Genomic DNA, 16,220 nt, shown 5'->3' on the forward strand with positions numbered 1-16,220 from the left:
ATTGATAAACAGCATTTTCTTCAGAAATATTTTCGTGTAATTTTCTCTGCTATTTTTTATTAGTAATTGACCTTTAAAGCGTGCTTTGGAGGTTGGGATATAAAGGCTATTGGCTTTTTTGTTCTGTTTTTTTTTTTTTTTAACTGGCAGATGAAGTGAATATGGTTTGGTTTCCAGGTTTGGGTAATTCTTAAAAACATTTAACAGAAGCTAGACATTTCCATCAATTATCTGGGGGAAGGAGCATTTCCTCCCATGCGTTTGCCTGCCTGCTGACGCTGTGGTGATATTTGTAGTACTAAAGGATAGGAGCTTTCTTCCTGGCAGATACCTGCGTACTTCATCTGAGCATTCAGCCTTACCCACCTATATGTGCCCTAAAGCGTTCTCTTGGTTTACCTGGCTCATTTCAGCTTGCCCAAAACTTGGCTTGACGCTGTGCCATGGGTAACACCCAGAGAAACTTGGTCATAAACTGAAAGCATGCTTGGGTGGAAGAATTTCCAGTACTAGGAATCTGCCAAAAACACAAATTAATTATTGGTTGGTTATGATAATAAACCTTTATATAGAGAAGGAAAGAAGCTTGTGCGTCTCCAGTAGAACTGCTGGTCAACAGAACATACACATAAATAATTCTATGTGATTAATAACATTAGAACAATAAAATGTTATGCACTGTGATGTAGTACTATGCTAAATGCTTGATGTTCTCTGGCAATGATCCTTATTTCACGTCCCCCACACCTATTAAAGTGCCACTGGTTTGCTGCTTCAGCAACCTCTTCAGAATGTCAGACAGCCCCATGGCTTCTTGTTTCCTGAAGCATGGCTAGGCCAGGGAGTGACTTGAATAGTTTTATGAAGATAACTTTTGTTTCAAAATGATTCGATTCAGGTAAGCTGTCTTATCTCCTCTGAGCTGTGCTTACAGTGGCTTTTAAGTGAGAGTAGAGTAAGTTGAGAAATGTTTTTATGTAAGTACTTGATCCATAAGGACTGAATTGGTTTATTGTGATGAATTGTTAGATAACTGGAATAAAAAACCAACTAAATCTTAGTTTAAATTAAGGAGGAGATGCTGTGCAATTGTCAAGGCTTACCCCTTGGCTGCTTTTGCTGGAAATGTGAGAGAAATGTCTTCGGGGTTCTATGAAAAAGGGCAACCTCTGTGGCTGTGGTTTCTCATGCAGAAAGGTGCTGCTGGTGCCCACTTTCCACATCCCCTAGGCTGGGGTTCAGATAGCTGACATACAGAGCTGTGCAGTGACACATGTGGGATGGAAGTGGCCGTTGTTCACATCTCCATACAGGTGTTAAATTCACAAGCTGAAAGCAGCATTTCTGGTCAGAAGGTATGCTGCTACCAAATTTCAGAAACTTCCTGTGATTGCCAGAGGTAGTGGTGGTTCTGCCCAAAAGAACCACATTCTTATTGCACTGTGTAATAAGCAGGTGTTAGAAGTGTAGAAATATGGAATAATCTTGCTCTGTGCTGTTATAATACAGGAATGATGGTCTGTCTTGGATTGTTCACCGGGACAACCAAGTGCAGAAAAAAAAATAATGGATTTGCTATATCAATAATGAAGTAAACCCTGCTTGATTTACTGACTTGATTTTTCTTTCAAATGCTGCCAGACTGTTTGCATCTCCTGTTGCTTTTTGCTCAAAGTGTATGGTCTTATTTTGTAATGAGTGGCCTAAGGAAGATGTGGAACTGTGAAGGGAAGTGCTATAAGAAGGCAGAGGAACGTATAAAAAACAAGCATGCATTTCAGGATGTCTCTGAAGTTCATGGAAAGTTGAAATGGAGTTTTATGTGCTACTGGAAGTGTGCAAGTTCTAGTTGCAATTTTTTTTTCACAAAATTAAACACCAGTTCTGGGAGAGAAGTCTTACATTGAGTTATCAAAGTCAGTCAGGAGTTTTGCAGTATTCCCTGCTGTGCATAAGTGGCCCAGCAAAGGGATGATTGCCTCTTGCATGGCCTGTCCCTCTCTTAAAACAAGACAATGTGCAGTCGTAGATTGTATTACTCAGTGTGGAGACAAACAGAGCTGTGCAAAATGCTGCAGACACTTGAGTCTTGAGCAAGGGGACAGATCATTGTTGTTTAGAGGGCTTCTTGTAACTTCAGCACAATTCTTCAGTTGGAGCTTTTGCTGGAACTTCACATGCAGTTCACTGCACGCTCGTGGTACTGGGAGTCCACTGGCGGTTTTGCTCCTTGCCTGCATGGCAAGGGTGCAGCAAAACATGCTGTCTGCAGGGACGTGCAGAGCCTTCGGAAGGCCAGGTGACTTCCAACTGCTGGTGCAGACTTTAAAAGTTAGTTTTTGTTTATCTTCATAACATGAGTCTTCTCATAAATCTGGATTGCAAACTGGCTGAACAAGACCTGATGTGGCTGTTCCCTTTGACAAAGGCAGGGTTTGCTGTTTGATTTTTTTCTGAAATGTTTTGCGTCATCTGAAGATCTCTATGCTGATATTTAAAGACAAGGCAAAGTGAGGCAGCAAATTCTTTTAGCTCACCAGAGGCAAAGCAGTGGCTCAGGCCTTATAAGTCAAGAGTTGGATTACTTGGTTTTTAAAGGAAGTGGATCATCTGAAAGTTCACTACAATTACTTTAAATGAGGCATGTGAGCTGCTTGCTCTGTGCCATGACTCAGTGGTAAATGGCCAGATCTGTTCTGCATGTTGCTGGTTGAGTGATGTTTCCATTTGGTTCTCTGCCTGTTTCTTTGCATTACAAAGAACATCCCCTATCTATGACATTTCTTTTTTCCCAAAAGCATGAAAATGCAAAACATACACAGTCAGTAAACTTGTCAATGTGATGTGATAGGAGTTTGCTCATTTTTTTTCTCCTTCCCTTCCCCAAAAGAATCTGTTTATGACTGTCATTCATGGAAAAAATTAAGGAAATAAAAATCTTACTTGATGATGGTTTAGAAAGCTGTGAAATCATGAGTGAATGTTGTGATGTGTTTGTGTTGAGCTTTTCATTGCATTATTGCCAATGTCAGGGCGAACAGCTTGCCTTAGTGCTGTCCTGCTCAGCAGAGCTTTCCAACAGAACACTTGCACAAAGCTGAAGCGTCTGGGTTCTTGTGGGGTTGGTTGGTTGGTTTGTTTGTTTCTAAAACAAACAAAAACAAAAAGGCACCAGTAATTCAAGAAGATACAGATGCAGAGAGATCTCCATGCAGTACAGCTTTCTCTTACACTTCAAGTGCACGCATCAATTGATTGCAGTAGTGCCAGGACTTTGCTGCATTTTCCTTAATGGAGTGCAGGTACCATTCATTTGTTCTTTTGCTGAGCTGTAGCAGAGGGCAAATCTAACACATGCCCAACTTCAGGCAGGCTGCTTTCAGGACAGCTGAAGCCAGGACTGGTTTGGGCCTCAGCCCTTGAAGATCCATGTACAATCCATGTATCTTAGCGCTCAAACAAAGCTATGATAAGAATTTCCTGTAATGCCTGTACCAAAATTCTTGAATCTTCTAATGCTTCCACAGAGTTTATGTTGTTTGGGCAGTGTGCCAAGCTGCTATAAAGTGTGTGTGCACGTTAACTCTCCTACATTTCATTCAAGATCACATTAACGTTCTAGCTGATTTTTCTCTTAAGGAGATACTCACCTGATTAATTAATTTTAAAATTTATTTTAAGCAAAAGTGATAAATGCTGCACAGAAGTGATCGTGCTTGAGGTCGGTGACCTCGTGCTTCTGCTAGCGGTCCTGTTTCACCTTCTTCCAGCCCATGTGCAGCTGCACGAGGGGTTTGTTCCAATCCAATTTATAGCAGAAAAGGGATTCTTTCTGTTCCAGCGCTTTTGGTGGGAGGTATGAGTGCTAAATTTCAAACTCTAAAGCACAAGTTTCTGTTTTGCCTTTTAATCAGCTCAGTAAATATGGAGAGAAAAACCTAGGCAGTTTCCTTTACTTGCAGTTGTTAATAAAAATGTATGGAGAGCTGTAAAGTATTCTGTTTGCTTCTTTAACACTCTGCCCTGGGCCTGAACTGCTCTCTGTCTTGCATATTTAAATCTATTTGGTGCACGCACATTAGCAGTACGTTTCAGATTGGTGCTTCTGTATTACTCTGCTTAGGGCAGTCTGTGCAATTGCCTCAGTGTTCTGTAGTTGAGCATGGTTAGCATGCTGGATGGATGGCCTTCAGGATGTTAAGACTTTCCAATTTAGCTAAGTGGTTTATACATCAGAAAGTGAAGTACTCTGACAAATAGCTCCTGAAATGGGATCAAATTAGGTGAAGTAGCAAATCCAATTATTTTTTTTATTAGAGCACTCTGGTATCTCCAGTGAGACATTCATTCTTCTATGTCATGACATACTGTCACGTTTGTGCTTTATGTGAGGGTTTCTGATTTAACTAGATTAAATTAATTCTTAGCATAAGACACAATGTATTCAGTATTTTTGCAAAGGTCTTTTCTTGTGTCTTTGGAGGTGGCACTCGTTTCATAGATAAATGGATAAATGATACTTGTCTTTGTATATCTCAGTTCCTATGCAGGCATGTTTCCATCCTTAGTACCTGTAATGAGACTGTGAACTTAGCAATGAACTTGATCAGATGACTTTTTTTTTTTTTAAATTTTGCCATCTTCAGTAACAACTTCTGCAGCTTGTGAGAAATTGGAGAGAGACAGGAATGAACTGCAAGCTACTTATGAAGGATTCCTGCAGAAATTAAACGAGCAGCATCACAGCGATTTAGCTGAATTGGAGGAGAGGCTCAAGCAGTTTTACACCGCAGAATGCGAGAAGCTCCAAAGTATCTGCATTGAAGAAGCTGAGAAGTACAAAGCGCAGCTCCAGGAGCAGGTTTGTGGTATTTGGAGTAGGAATATTCTTCAACAATTGTTTTCTGCTACAAATGAGCCCTTGAGGAATCTTGACTGATTTATTTGTTTGTTTATTTTGGCTATTAATGAATGTATTTTATCTAATGTGAAACTCTACTTGATTGCAATTACGAAAGAAAATGTTAGTATGCAAAGCTGGCCAAGCCTTAAGGTTGTGTTTTAACATGGTAGAAATTCAGCATTCTGTAAGCTTCAGTTATGTCTGGAGCTCTTCGGGTACTTGAAGCAGCTTGAGTTTTAAGATTTATAAAACCACACCTGGCTTGGAATTGCTTTGCAGCAATTCCATGTGTGTGAGAGACACGTACATTCTGTTGGTGTCTGTAGACTGTTCTCTTCTATTAAGTGTTGTATGTGGCTTAGCTTTTCCTGTGACCATCTGTTAAGTGCTATCTAGACTTAAGCACAGCATAAAACCACCATAACAATACTTTCAGCGAGGGTTAAAATGTCATAATAAGGGGAAAAACTCATCTTGTCATATTGCAGGTGGACAACTTAAATGTCACACATGAAAACTTAAAGCTGCAACTTGAAAACAGCCACTCAGAAAAAGTAGAGGAGCTGAAAAAGAAATATGAATCCTCTTTTTCGGGCAAGTATTGTGTATTCAAGTCCATACAATGTAGTACTACTAGTCACAAACAAAAATATTCAAACACATTAAACCTGAATATGCACATTTCCTTCTTCTTGCTGGTCAGCTATCCTTACAAATGCTGGCTGAATTCCTTCTTTTGGCTCTGAACAAGTCTATTTTATATACAGAAATAACCCATCGTGATTGAATGAAACTTTCAAAACAGTTTAAGAGTGGAGATGACTTTTACAGGATGCGTCTAAATTACAGCCTGCCCTCAAAATGTCATGGTAAAGGAGCAACTCTTTCCCTACCACCCCCACACTTCTGTAAGGAGCACCTCAAAATTGAGATGAACATTAAGAAGGGTTAGGTGGTGTCCAGATTGATGTGGGAATGTTTCTCAAGTTGAGAAATACTATGCATTGTTTAGAAGAGTGAAGTTTTTTCTAGGAAGAGATGTGTTCAGATTTAAATTGCATTGTGTCTAGATGATTTAAGAGGTGATGGCCTCCATCCTCCCTTTGACTCCACCTTACAAGCAAATTTCCAGTGATCTTTTTGTCTCCTTAAAGGCATTTCCAGTATAACTGCAGAGCTCTTCTGCAGGATATTTCCAAAGGAGGAAAGGAAATGTTTTTCAATAAATGCCGGGGAGACACGATACGTTTTTTGCCTCTAATTCCTTTCAGAAGATCAGCTTTTGTCAGATGTGGATCTGTGCTCAATTCGTCCATCTGTTGCATGTAGATGAGTGCTTTCAAACTTGAGATGCTGTCAACTAATGAAATGTGTTTGTGAGAGGACAGCCCACAAATCTGAAACGGCGATAAATCTTATACTTTGTAAGGCTTTGGGATGGTTTGTGATAAATGTTCTTTCCTTGTTGGCAGTGACTCTGCATCTGTGCATATGTGTTTTGGCTATTTGTCCTTGTTAAAAAAACAAACAAACAAACAAACCCCACATCATATATTAAAAATCTACAAAAATCATTTGTTGCAGAGCTCAAGAATGCCCATGAATCTGAAAGGAAGTCGCTTGAAGATTCCTTTAAGGAGAAGCAGGAATTGCTAGAGGTACATTTGGGGGTTGAGTCACTGCAGATCTAAAACTTAAATGGGATTTTGGAGATGTGCACTGAATTCTTGGCCTAACTGTGCTCTGTCTTTTCATTTCAGAAAAAAATTGATGAATTAAAATGTGAAAACGTTGCTCTAAGTGAGAAGCTGAAATTAGAAGAGCAAAAACAAACAGCCAAAGAAAAAGCCAGTCTTGTAAGTCCAGATCTCCAAAAGTAAAGCAGACAGGCAGAACTTTTATGCTCGGGTTTATTTTATTGCATGATGTGAAAGGCTTGTAATCAAATGTGAGAGCTCCAATACATATTAATATTGTATGTAAACGGATTGCCTACTGTTATAAATCTATTGAGTGTGTAAGTTAAAGCCTAAGTGAATCTGAAAACCTGAGTGTGTGCAGGTGTATCATATCTTGCTTCTCGTCAGTTGATAAATGCTCAACGAGCACCATGAGGGTGTGTAGGCTGTCTTGTATCACTGCTACAAAATTAACTTCTTGTACTTGAGTCTTCAATGAACTTATGACCTGTGCTTGTTTCTGGTGTATCCTTTAGATAAACTTTTCGTTCTCACCTTTCTCCCAAGGCTGTTGTCATCTATGATGCTCCTGGGGTCAGAAATGTGCTTTGAGAGAAGTTTTTCATGCATTTGGAGATGGCTAGAGACAGACATACTTATTTTCTAGTTTATTTTCAGTGTGACCTGTAGTAATGTTTTCTCACAGAGAGAAATTCTGTGCTAAAAAAAAAAACCAATTAAAATGCTCAGATTTTGTTGGTTTTGCTACTTTAAATGGGCAGTCTTGCAAGTGTAGTCAGTCTGTGTTTTATCTGTTAGGACAGTCTGTTAAGTGGGTTTGGACATAGTTGATTTATATGCCTCTGCTACGTTATGTCTTCTAGTATTCACCCCGTCTTTGACTTGGTCAAACACTCAAACCTAAAGAGCAACAGATATATGCTTGGAAAAAAATATAAACAGTAATAGAGCTCAGGGTCAGGGAAGTGGGACAGAGGAAGACCCTGATGGTCAGAGAATGGCAGGGCAAAATTCCAGTAACATGACCTTTGGCCCAGCTACAGGGAGCCCTTTAGATGGAAAACCAAACATGAACATAGAGAACTCTGGGAGAGGAAAAAGCCAGAAAAAAAAAATCTGCTTTGTGTGCAGAAGTGCAGGCTTACCAACTAGAAGCAGCTTTAATTCTCACTGGACCATTTGTTTCTTCTTGTTATTTATTCTAGTGGCAGGGCAGAACTGCAAGCAGAATCTGCAAGCAGTGTTGCTGTGTTTGGGAGAGGTGATACCAAAGAGAACACTGTGTTTAGCTGTGCTCAGAGGTTATTTTAGAGCAATAGTTAAGTGATTTTACACAGCTGCAAATATGCTTTGCATCCTGACAGATAAGCTTCATAAGCTTAAGGCTTCTGTATGGAAAGATAATGGTTTGATTTGATATATTCTTCCCTAGTAAACACATATGCTGCACTACTAGAACTTCTGTTTGCCTTCTGACGATAGAGGTGTATGCCTACCTTTCCAGCAGTATTTAATTAGTATCACTTGATATTCCTATATTTTTTTGCTAAAACCTTATATCTGTCTCTTTTCAGACTTTTTATCTGGCTTGGTATTCTGCTATGAGTAGGCAGGAGAGGAGGACAGGAGAGCAGGCAGAACAGACACAGACTAGATCAGGCCCTTGTGTCACTGTAAAGTGTGGTGGTTCTGTACTTAATTCCTGCACAGGGCTCTGATGTACTGTGGACCTCATCCCACAGAACTACAGGCATCTCCTGCACACCTTAGGATGCTTATGAGGCAATGAAGCTGTATTCATCATGGTACCTCAGCTTTCCACCAAAATGTGCTAAGAGAAATTGCTTGTTTTTAAAGATAGACTCAGTCACTGATTAACTTCTGTTTGTTTTCCACTCATACTATTTTGAAATGAACTTTATTTCTTTGCCTTTGAAATATTAAGAATGTGATTTACTCTACAGTGCTTGATTGCTTCCTTACTCTGGAAGAGATATCTCTGAAAAAAACAGACTGTCCCCACTCTTCCTTCCACCCCCCAAGAAAGCCAAGTCTTATGTACCGTACTGAGAAGTCACAAACATAAAACAGTGCAGGATTTTTAAATGCAATTGCATTGCCAGGTCTTCTGGAAGAATGTAAAACGAAAAATGTTGAATTTCTTCTTATGAACTACGTACCTTCAGGTAGAAAACAGTTAAAACTAGCTACAGCCAAATGTATGGCTTTATAAGCTTGTGTGTTTTTTGAACCGTTCCAGCACCTGAAAAACTCTTCAAATGTTTACTCTTATTATCTCCTGGGATGGGTTATGAGTAATGCAGAATAAATTTTGGAACTCCTTGCCTTAAAGGGAACCTTTCAGCACTCTCACAAAACTGGCTGGGCTGTGACAGCTTTAGTGCCATCCTCTGACTCATGAGGATTTTTCACATATGTACAAAGTCTTTTCTGAACACCTGCTAAGGGAAACTGCAACTGTTGATTTAAAATGAAGAACAAAGAAAATCAGATGAGAAAGCAGCACCGGATCTTTTTCTTATGCAAAGCTGTCAAACTTGATTTCACCTAGAACAAATAATTGTCATTCTGATTTTTATTTTCTTGCTCTTTCTTAAATAGCAGGGAAACACTTAAATCATCCATGAAATTAAGGTAATAAGCAAACTCTGTGGAAATCTTTCAGAAAAACCCGCAGATCATGTATCTGGAACAGGAGCTGGAAAGTTTGAAAGCAGTGCTGGAGATCAAGAATGAGAAACTCCATCAGCAAGATATAAAGCTAATGAAGATGGACAAACTGGTGGGTTTCCCCTGGGGTCAGGCAATTCTGGACTGTTTCTCTAGCTGTGTTCTGATGATGAATTCAGGCTGGTCAGACTTGTATGCAAAGATTTTTTTCTTGTTTAAAAGGAAGCATGCAAAACTAAAGGGGCACACTCCCACTGCAGGTACAACTTTGTTTGTGTTGGGCTGTATCAAGGGGGAACAGATGCTCTAAGTGGTCTTTCCATCTCTTAAGACAGCTACTGAGTTGCACGAACTATAGCAAGTTAGTATGGAGCTGAGAGCCTCTTCTACCTTTTCCTCTCTTTTACCCCATCTCCTAAACAAAAAGAAAATCCTCACCTGTTCACATTTACTCAAGTATTATGGAAGACAGACTGCACTGTTAGGAAAACCTTAACATGGTAGCTACATTAATTAAACAAGAAGAGATTGCATTTTCATCTAGAGTTGAGTAGCTGAGATCAAACACTTGTCAGCTTTAAATTATTTGATCAGCTGTGTGGATTTGTTCCCAACCTGTGCATATATCTATGTGAAACAGCAATTTTGGGGGCAGAACTTAACATTATTTGGCATATCTAATTTGTGGCCTTATCCTGGGTGGAGCTTTGGAACAGTTGTAATAACAGGTTGAGCAATATTTTAATGAGAAAATACAGAAGGGTTTGGATACAAGGGAATACATTCATGTTATTTGTTGAGTGTTGCACAACATCATATGTTGCACCATGCCATTGGTCTACAGTTGCTAGAACGTTACTTGTCAACCCTCATCTTTTCTGACAGAAGTTTGTCTCAGCAGAGAAGCCCTTGGAACATACAACCATTTAAAAATTAATTTTTTTCCATAACTATTGGTAACATCTTGCAACAATGGAGTAAAATCAGGAGAGTAGCAGGGAGAGTTGTGTACAGAGGGGAACTTCTTCCATTTCTTGCTCTAGCACAGTACTTCTAGGCAGCCTCCAGGCTGCAGCAGTTCACAGAACTGCTGCCTGTAACTCACAAAAGTTACTAGAATCTGCTAGTCAAGTAGCATGGACCTTATCCAGCTTCTCTTCTGGCATGTAATCAGCAAAAGTGGCACAATGCCAGCGTTACACAAGAATAAGGTAAGCAGACCTGTTTGACTATTTCAAAATATTAAGCCATGATAGCAGGTCAGTCTTCTTTTACTCAAAAGTCACTGTGCCTGTTTTTCCCTTTATTGTAACAAACTCTGTAAACTCTGTGCTAAGAATGTTGGTATCTTGAGTTGTATGTGTATGACTTTATTTTAAACTGTGACCTTTTATTCTAAGGTGGAAAACAACACCATCCTAATGGATAAATTAAAGAAGGTTCAGCAGGAAAATGAAGAATTAAAAGCTAGGATGGACAAGCATATGGAACTTTCAAGGTGAAAAATATCTGAAACTTTTAAGATATTCTCATTAACCTGGGGAAGATCTTCCTGTAACAAGCAAGAAAAACATGTAAACACCAGTGTCTAGGTTTATGTAGTTTTCTGTAGAAGAAATCTTTCTTTTTCTACTTCTGTCTTTATAGCTGTACATTCTTCTGTAGAAAACCAAACAGGAAGAGACTGTAAAGAAGTAAGGCTCATCAAAGCACTCCAAAGCAACATTTCAGGGAGAAGAAGCATCTCAGACAATACCATCTTACAGCAGATTGCTACAGGCTCACCAAATACTACTGGCCTCTCAGTTAAACTGGCTCAACTTTTAACTGCTTCAGTTGAGCGATTTGTGCCCAATATCAGGGAAAAGACCAGTATGTTTTAGTTAGCAATGACAGCAATATTTAGCATGAATAAAATGGGTCTGAGGTTCTTCTAACCTCAAGTGCTATTTAAATGAACAGGAAAACCTTTTTTGTCTGAGGTTCTATGTAGAGCTGAGTCTGCTCCAAGAGCCCAAGGCTTGAGCATGGCCACTGAAGATGTCATTGTTAGTGGGACAAGTCTCACTTTTCAGGTACTTTTTCTGGTTATATTTACTGGCCTCCAGGAATGCTCCTCATTGGAACCTCCTCCTGCTTTTTCTAAGCTACAAATGTAAATCCCATGGGCTGCAAACATGGTAAATCCTCATTTCATTCTCATACTAAGGAAGTAATTCAGTTGTAAGCAAAGCAGAGTTTTATGCAAGTTCAAACTATTCTTGAACAATGAATACTGTAACCAACTCTGTGACATGCTCTGACGTAAATCTGTCTTTTACAGGCAACTTTCTACTGAGCAAGCTGTTTTACAGGAGTCCCTAGAGAAAGAATCTAAAGTCAACAAACGTCTGTCAATGGAAAATGAAGAACTTCTGTGGAAGCTGCATAATGGTGACCTATGCAGCCCAAGAAAACTGTCTCCCAGTTCTCCATCTGTGCCTCTTCAGTCTCCACGAAATTCTGGTAACTTCTCTAGTCCTACAGTCTCACCAAGATGACATCTCGAAAGACAGGGGATTGCATTTCATTTGTGGTCTGCAGAACTGATCATAACTTTAATCGCAGGAGCAAGAGCTATATTAGCTGAGTATGACAACTAAACATAACTGGAAACTTGGTGCAAAAATGACGATAAGAGACAGATTATGGGAGTGAGACTCACGTAGCTTCTCCCAAAAAGACTTATGACCTCTATGGACAGAGTTGCACAAAGCACTTAGAGAGCAAGGAAAGACTTATTCATTGCCTTTTCACCTAACCATAAGGAAAAGCTCAGGGGCTTAGAGATAAAGATCACAACCTTTATAATATGTTCCTTATCACAGACACTTTTTTAAAGGCTGTTTGTTTGCGTGTGCGCATGTGTGCTGTGGATGGAATGGATGTAACACACCGTGCGTGTGTCTAATGCTGCCTTCTTTGCTGTGTATGTAATAAAGGATAAAAGCTGAAGACTACAGATTGACATGTACTTCCTTAACGATGGTGTCAGTTCACGCTTTTAGCCAAGGGTACTCTCACAGAAATGATGAGAGACAGCCACTGATGCTGTAGGTTAGTTTCCTTCATCTTCCTGTCTTCAGTGAAAGAATAGTGTGAAAAGCTTTGTCCATTGACTCAGTGTCTTGGCCTACCTTTCTATGCAACTTCGAATGAATTTTAAAAGCAAACTGAATTGTAGCCATATTGTGCATGCACAACAGCATTGGTTATGAAGAGGCTGTTAGTTGCAGTAGATTTTGTCTTTCAAGTCAATAGATTCTGAATCTGACTTTGAAGGACACTGATTCTGAAGTTCTCAGTACAGGGGCAGGGTTAGGTGCCCAGACCTATCACTTTACCTGCTGAAAACAGATCCTTAAACAGCACATCTATTGCTGAGACCATCTACTGAAAGAGAAACAAGATTTGAAAGCCAAAGAGAAAACTGCAATAATTAAGTACTCAAGTTCTCAATAAGATTCTTAAGTAATCTGTGAATTTCAGTGCACCTGGTGGCACATTCACTTTTTAAGCATTAGCATTTGTATTAACATTTGTGGAGTTGACTCAGTTCTTCTGTGGAAGACAGGGAAGGTGATAGCTGTGGATAATTACCCTGCTAAGTCTGCTACACCTTTTCTCTGAGACTGCAGGATATCAGTGTTTGCCAGTTCATCTGGCAAAAGATCCTGTACAGGAAATTCTGTAGAGTAGGGGAAAAATTTGTCCTGCCTGCTGAACCTGGGGGCTGAGGGTGTCAGCATGTCCAGAAATGTCATATGCTGAGTTTCAGCTTAATCAAGGTAATCAGATAACCTAGCTACTCCCTTGGTTAGACCTGTTTTAAAATCTCTACATCATATCTACTAAACACAGGTTCAAATCAGTATTCCAAAACTCCATGCTTACAACACCGGGTTTGGGTTTTTCAATGCCATTTGCAGCACCACCATAACAGTTATGTAACAGTTCAGCTAATGCTGTCAGCTGGCTATACGGCTGACTGTTACGATAAGACACAGCCATGTTCACCCATTTTTTCCAGTAGCTTGAGAACAGAAATTGAGGAGACAGAAAATATTCAGGGAACTAAACTGAAGAACCACTTCAAACCATGTTACCCAAGACTTCAATCTTAATGATGAATGTAGAAACAAGACTAGTAACAGTGCTCATACAAAAGTAAACATGTAATATATTAAACTTGTGGTCAATTCCTGAAACAAAAATGTTTCATTATTCAATTTACTTAATCTTACATTACGTGCAAGTTAAGGGTCCATTTTACAGACTATTACACTCTCTTAACCCCCTTTTAAGGCGCTGTACTTGCCACTGTTAGTGATCTCAATGCTTTTAATTTTCTGGCGTTTCAAATTTAATTATGAAAATCCTCTGTGGGCTAAAACTTAAGGTATATACTGGAACACTCATTTGCTACGGTCAAAGAGATTTAATCACATGTATTTGAGCTGAATGCTTAAAAAATAAATTTTTGTACTAATTGAAAGGTTTTTTCCTGCGTCTGTTAGTCAAATGCTCTCTAATCTAGGAACATCCTTCTAAATATTAAATATCTCTTAGTACCTGTGCAGCAGAAGTGCAATAGTGAAGCTTCACTGCAAAAATTCATGTTCACCTAACCCATAGAAAATTGTAACTCTACCCTGCCACTCTGGTAAGAGGAAGTTACACAGAGCTACTTATAATTATCAGCTATTCAGTTTGAGGTGGCTGTTTCAAAAACAAACAAACAGCACCACAAGCACACATGTAAGTAACATCACAGAATTATGCAATGATAAAATATTTCATACTTTTGGGTTAATGTAGGTACCCACTGTGAATATGCTTCTGCTAAAGTCACCCATAAGACTCCTCTTAAACTTACTCTTTTTTAGTGAGGATTCTTTTAAGTTAAAAAAACAAAAAAAAACAAAAAAAAAAACCAGCAACAACTCAAAAACACCAGAATTCAGCAATCCAGCAATTCAGGTAATAAGGACAGAAGAAGAGTACAGGCAGCTGTACACCCCTTCACACCAGGGAGAAGGGGAAGGCTTTTCTGGGACAGAACTGTAAGTATGGCATATGAAGTAATACAAAAACTGTGGAGTGCAACGAGGTAAGTCAGCAATACAGGACACTTCTCATCTCTGAACTGCTTGCAACCAGAATTTTTGATGCTGTTAAGAAGAAATATTTGTATACTAAAATCAGACTGTAGAATTACCAGTTCAGCATGTGTGCTACTGGTCAGAAAAGAACATTCTGTTCATGTGTGTCAGTACTTATCTCTATTTAACTGAGTATTAACTTTCTAGTTTTGATTTAGATACTATGTGTTAGCAAAGTCAAATAAAGCCTTAAAGTCCAGTAATTTCTACATATTTCTGACCATTTCCTTAGCATGGAAACTTGAGTTAAAACCTGCTTCCCATAGATATATTCTAAAGGTCTAGAGCTATCAGAGCAATTACGCTGGTGATTTTTCTTCAGATACTCCACCTTACCTATCTTTAATGCAAAATTTCATGAAAAATCATCACAATGACATTTTTATCTGTACCAAATGGTTTGTTATTCCAGCTATTCATACCTTAAAGGTATTTGGTTTTGAATCGCACCATACTCGCAGCAAAATCTAAGCTGACTCAACTTCTTTACGCTCCTTGAAGATAGTGATTCTCATGGCACCTGCATGCAACCTGGTATCAGGCCATTTGTGCTGGAAATTCCTTCTACAGTAAACACTGTTCTTCAGAACTGCAATTGTCTGATGACGAGGAAATAATTTAGGGCTGAGCTGGAGTTCAAAGATTATCAGGAAGCTGAAACTCAGGAAGCTGAAACTAACTTAATCCTTAAAATTAAGAAATACCATCAGTAATAGCTGCTTCCTTGCTTCAGTAAAGCAAGGCTGCGGCAAGGAAATAGAAAGTGCAATACTGACAGGTCATGGCATGTGATTTTGACAGGTCACTTAGACTTCATTTCTCAGGCTTCATTCTTTGAGCCTGTATCATCGTTTATTTAAGTGGAAGTATGCATTTGCATCAAGCTAGAAAGAATCAGGCCTACCCATGAGGCTTTTGGGAAATAAGAAATGTTATAATATGTGGTAATTTCCTCTCATTGTTTATAATAGTGCAGGAAATGTTTCTAATGTTTGCAGGAAAGAAAAAAAAGTCTTCCAGAAAGACTTCTGTGGACATAATTGGATCTGAGACCTTCATGTGCTCAGCCCACATAACAGTTAAACTGAAGGGATGCTACTCGACCAGTGATGCATTTACATGATCTTTTTCTCTCCTGTCAAACTGTCACCAAGAAAGTGATGAAGAACTGAACAAGTCTGGACAGGTGTCACTAAAATATCCAGCAAGTGGGGGAGAGAGAAAATTTAATTGTCCAATTTAAGGCTCAGGAACATCTTGAAATGTGAGAAGCTGATACAGCTCCTGTAGTTTAAAGCAAAAATGTTTTCCTGGTAAATGAAAATGCTAAAAAGGAATGAAAACATGGCACAGCCCCATCCAGAAGCTCAGAGATCATTAAAGTAAGTTACTTTGGCGAGATTGAAGCCTTGTCTTGAAAAAAGAACAACAGTATAAAGTCCTTGTTCAGGTATTACCATAAAATTATACAATAACTATTTGGTAATTTCAGTAATAATGTAACATTCCTGACTTCTAAGAGCAATGAGAAGATTATCAAATAACTGCTTCCTATGCATTCTAAGTTGGTCCAATTGCTTGGGGTATTATTTTTTGTAGCTACCTTACTTCCAGAGGACAACAGTGTTATGGATAATGGGGTGCGTTCCCTCTGCAGCCTCCTTTAGGAGACCTTGCACAGCCATTTCAGGCTTGCATTGACATCATATTAGTTCACTTGTTTAG

At 39.1% G+C, this 16,220-nt stretch overlaps 1 protein-coding gene across 8 annotated transcripts in view; it reads left to right on the forward strand.

Annotated features, from left to right (window-relative positions):
• Nucleotides 1-13,828, forward strand: part of MTUS1 (microtubule associated scaffold protein 1) — a 111,296-nt gene extending 97,468 nt beyond the window's left edge. For all 8 annotated transcript variants that reach the window (XM_031588647.2, XM_090139375.1, XM_031588646.2 and 5 more), the window contains 7 exons: nucleotides 4,647-4,861; nucleotides 5,392-5,497; nucleotides 6,488-6,561; nucleotides 6,664-6,759; nucleotides 9,290-9,406; nucleotides 10,695-10,792; nucleotides 11,618-13,828. In XM_031588647.2, coding sequence (XP_031444507.2) covers nucleotides 4,647-4,861; nucleotides 5,392-5,497; nucleotides 6,488-6,561; nucleotides 6,664-6,759; nucleotides 9,290-9,406; nucleotides 10,695-10,792; nucleotides 11,618-11,834 — 923 coding nt within the window. In that variant the 3' untranslated portion in view covers nucleotides 11,835-13,828. The remainder of the gene's footprint in view (nucleotides 1-4,646; nucleotides 4,862-5,391; nucleotides 5,498-6,487; nucleotides 6,562-6,663; nucleotides 6,760-9,289; nucleotides 9,407-10,694; nucleotides 10,793-11,617) is intronic.
• Nucleotides 13,829-16,220: the final 2,392 nt, after the last annotated feature.

This window comes from Phasianus colchicus, chromosome 4, assembly GCF_987193195.1.
Source record: "Phasianus colchicus chromosome 4, bPhaCol1.hap1.1, whole genome shotgun sequence".
In the NCBI taxonomy this organism is placed as follows: domain Eukaryota; kingdom Metazoa; phylum Chordata; class Aves; order Galliformes; family Phasianidae; genus Phasianus; species Phasianus colchicus.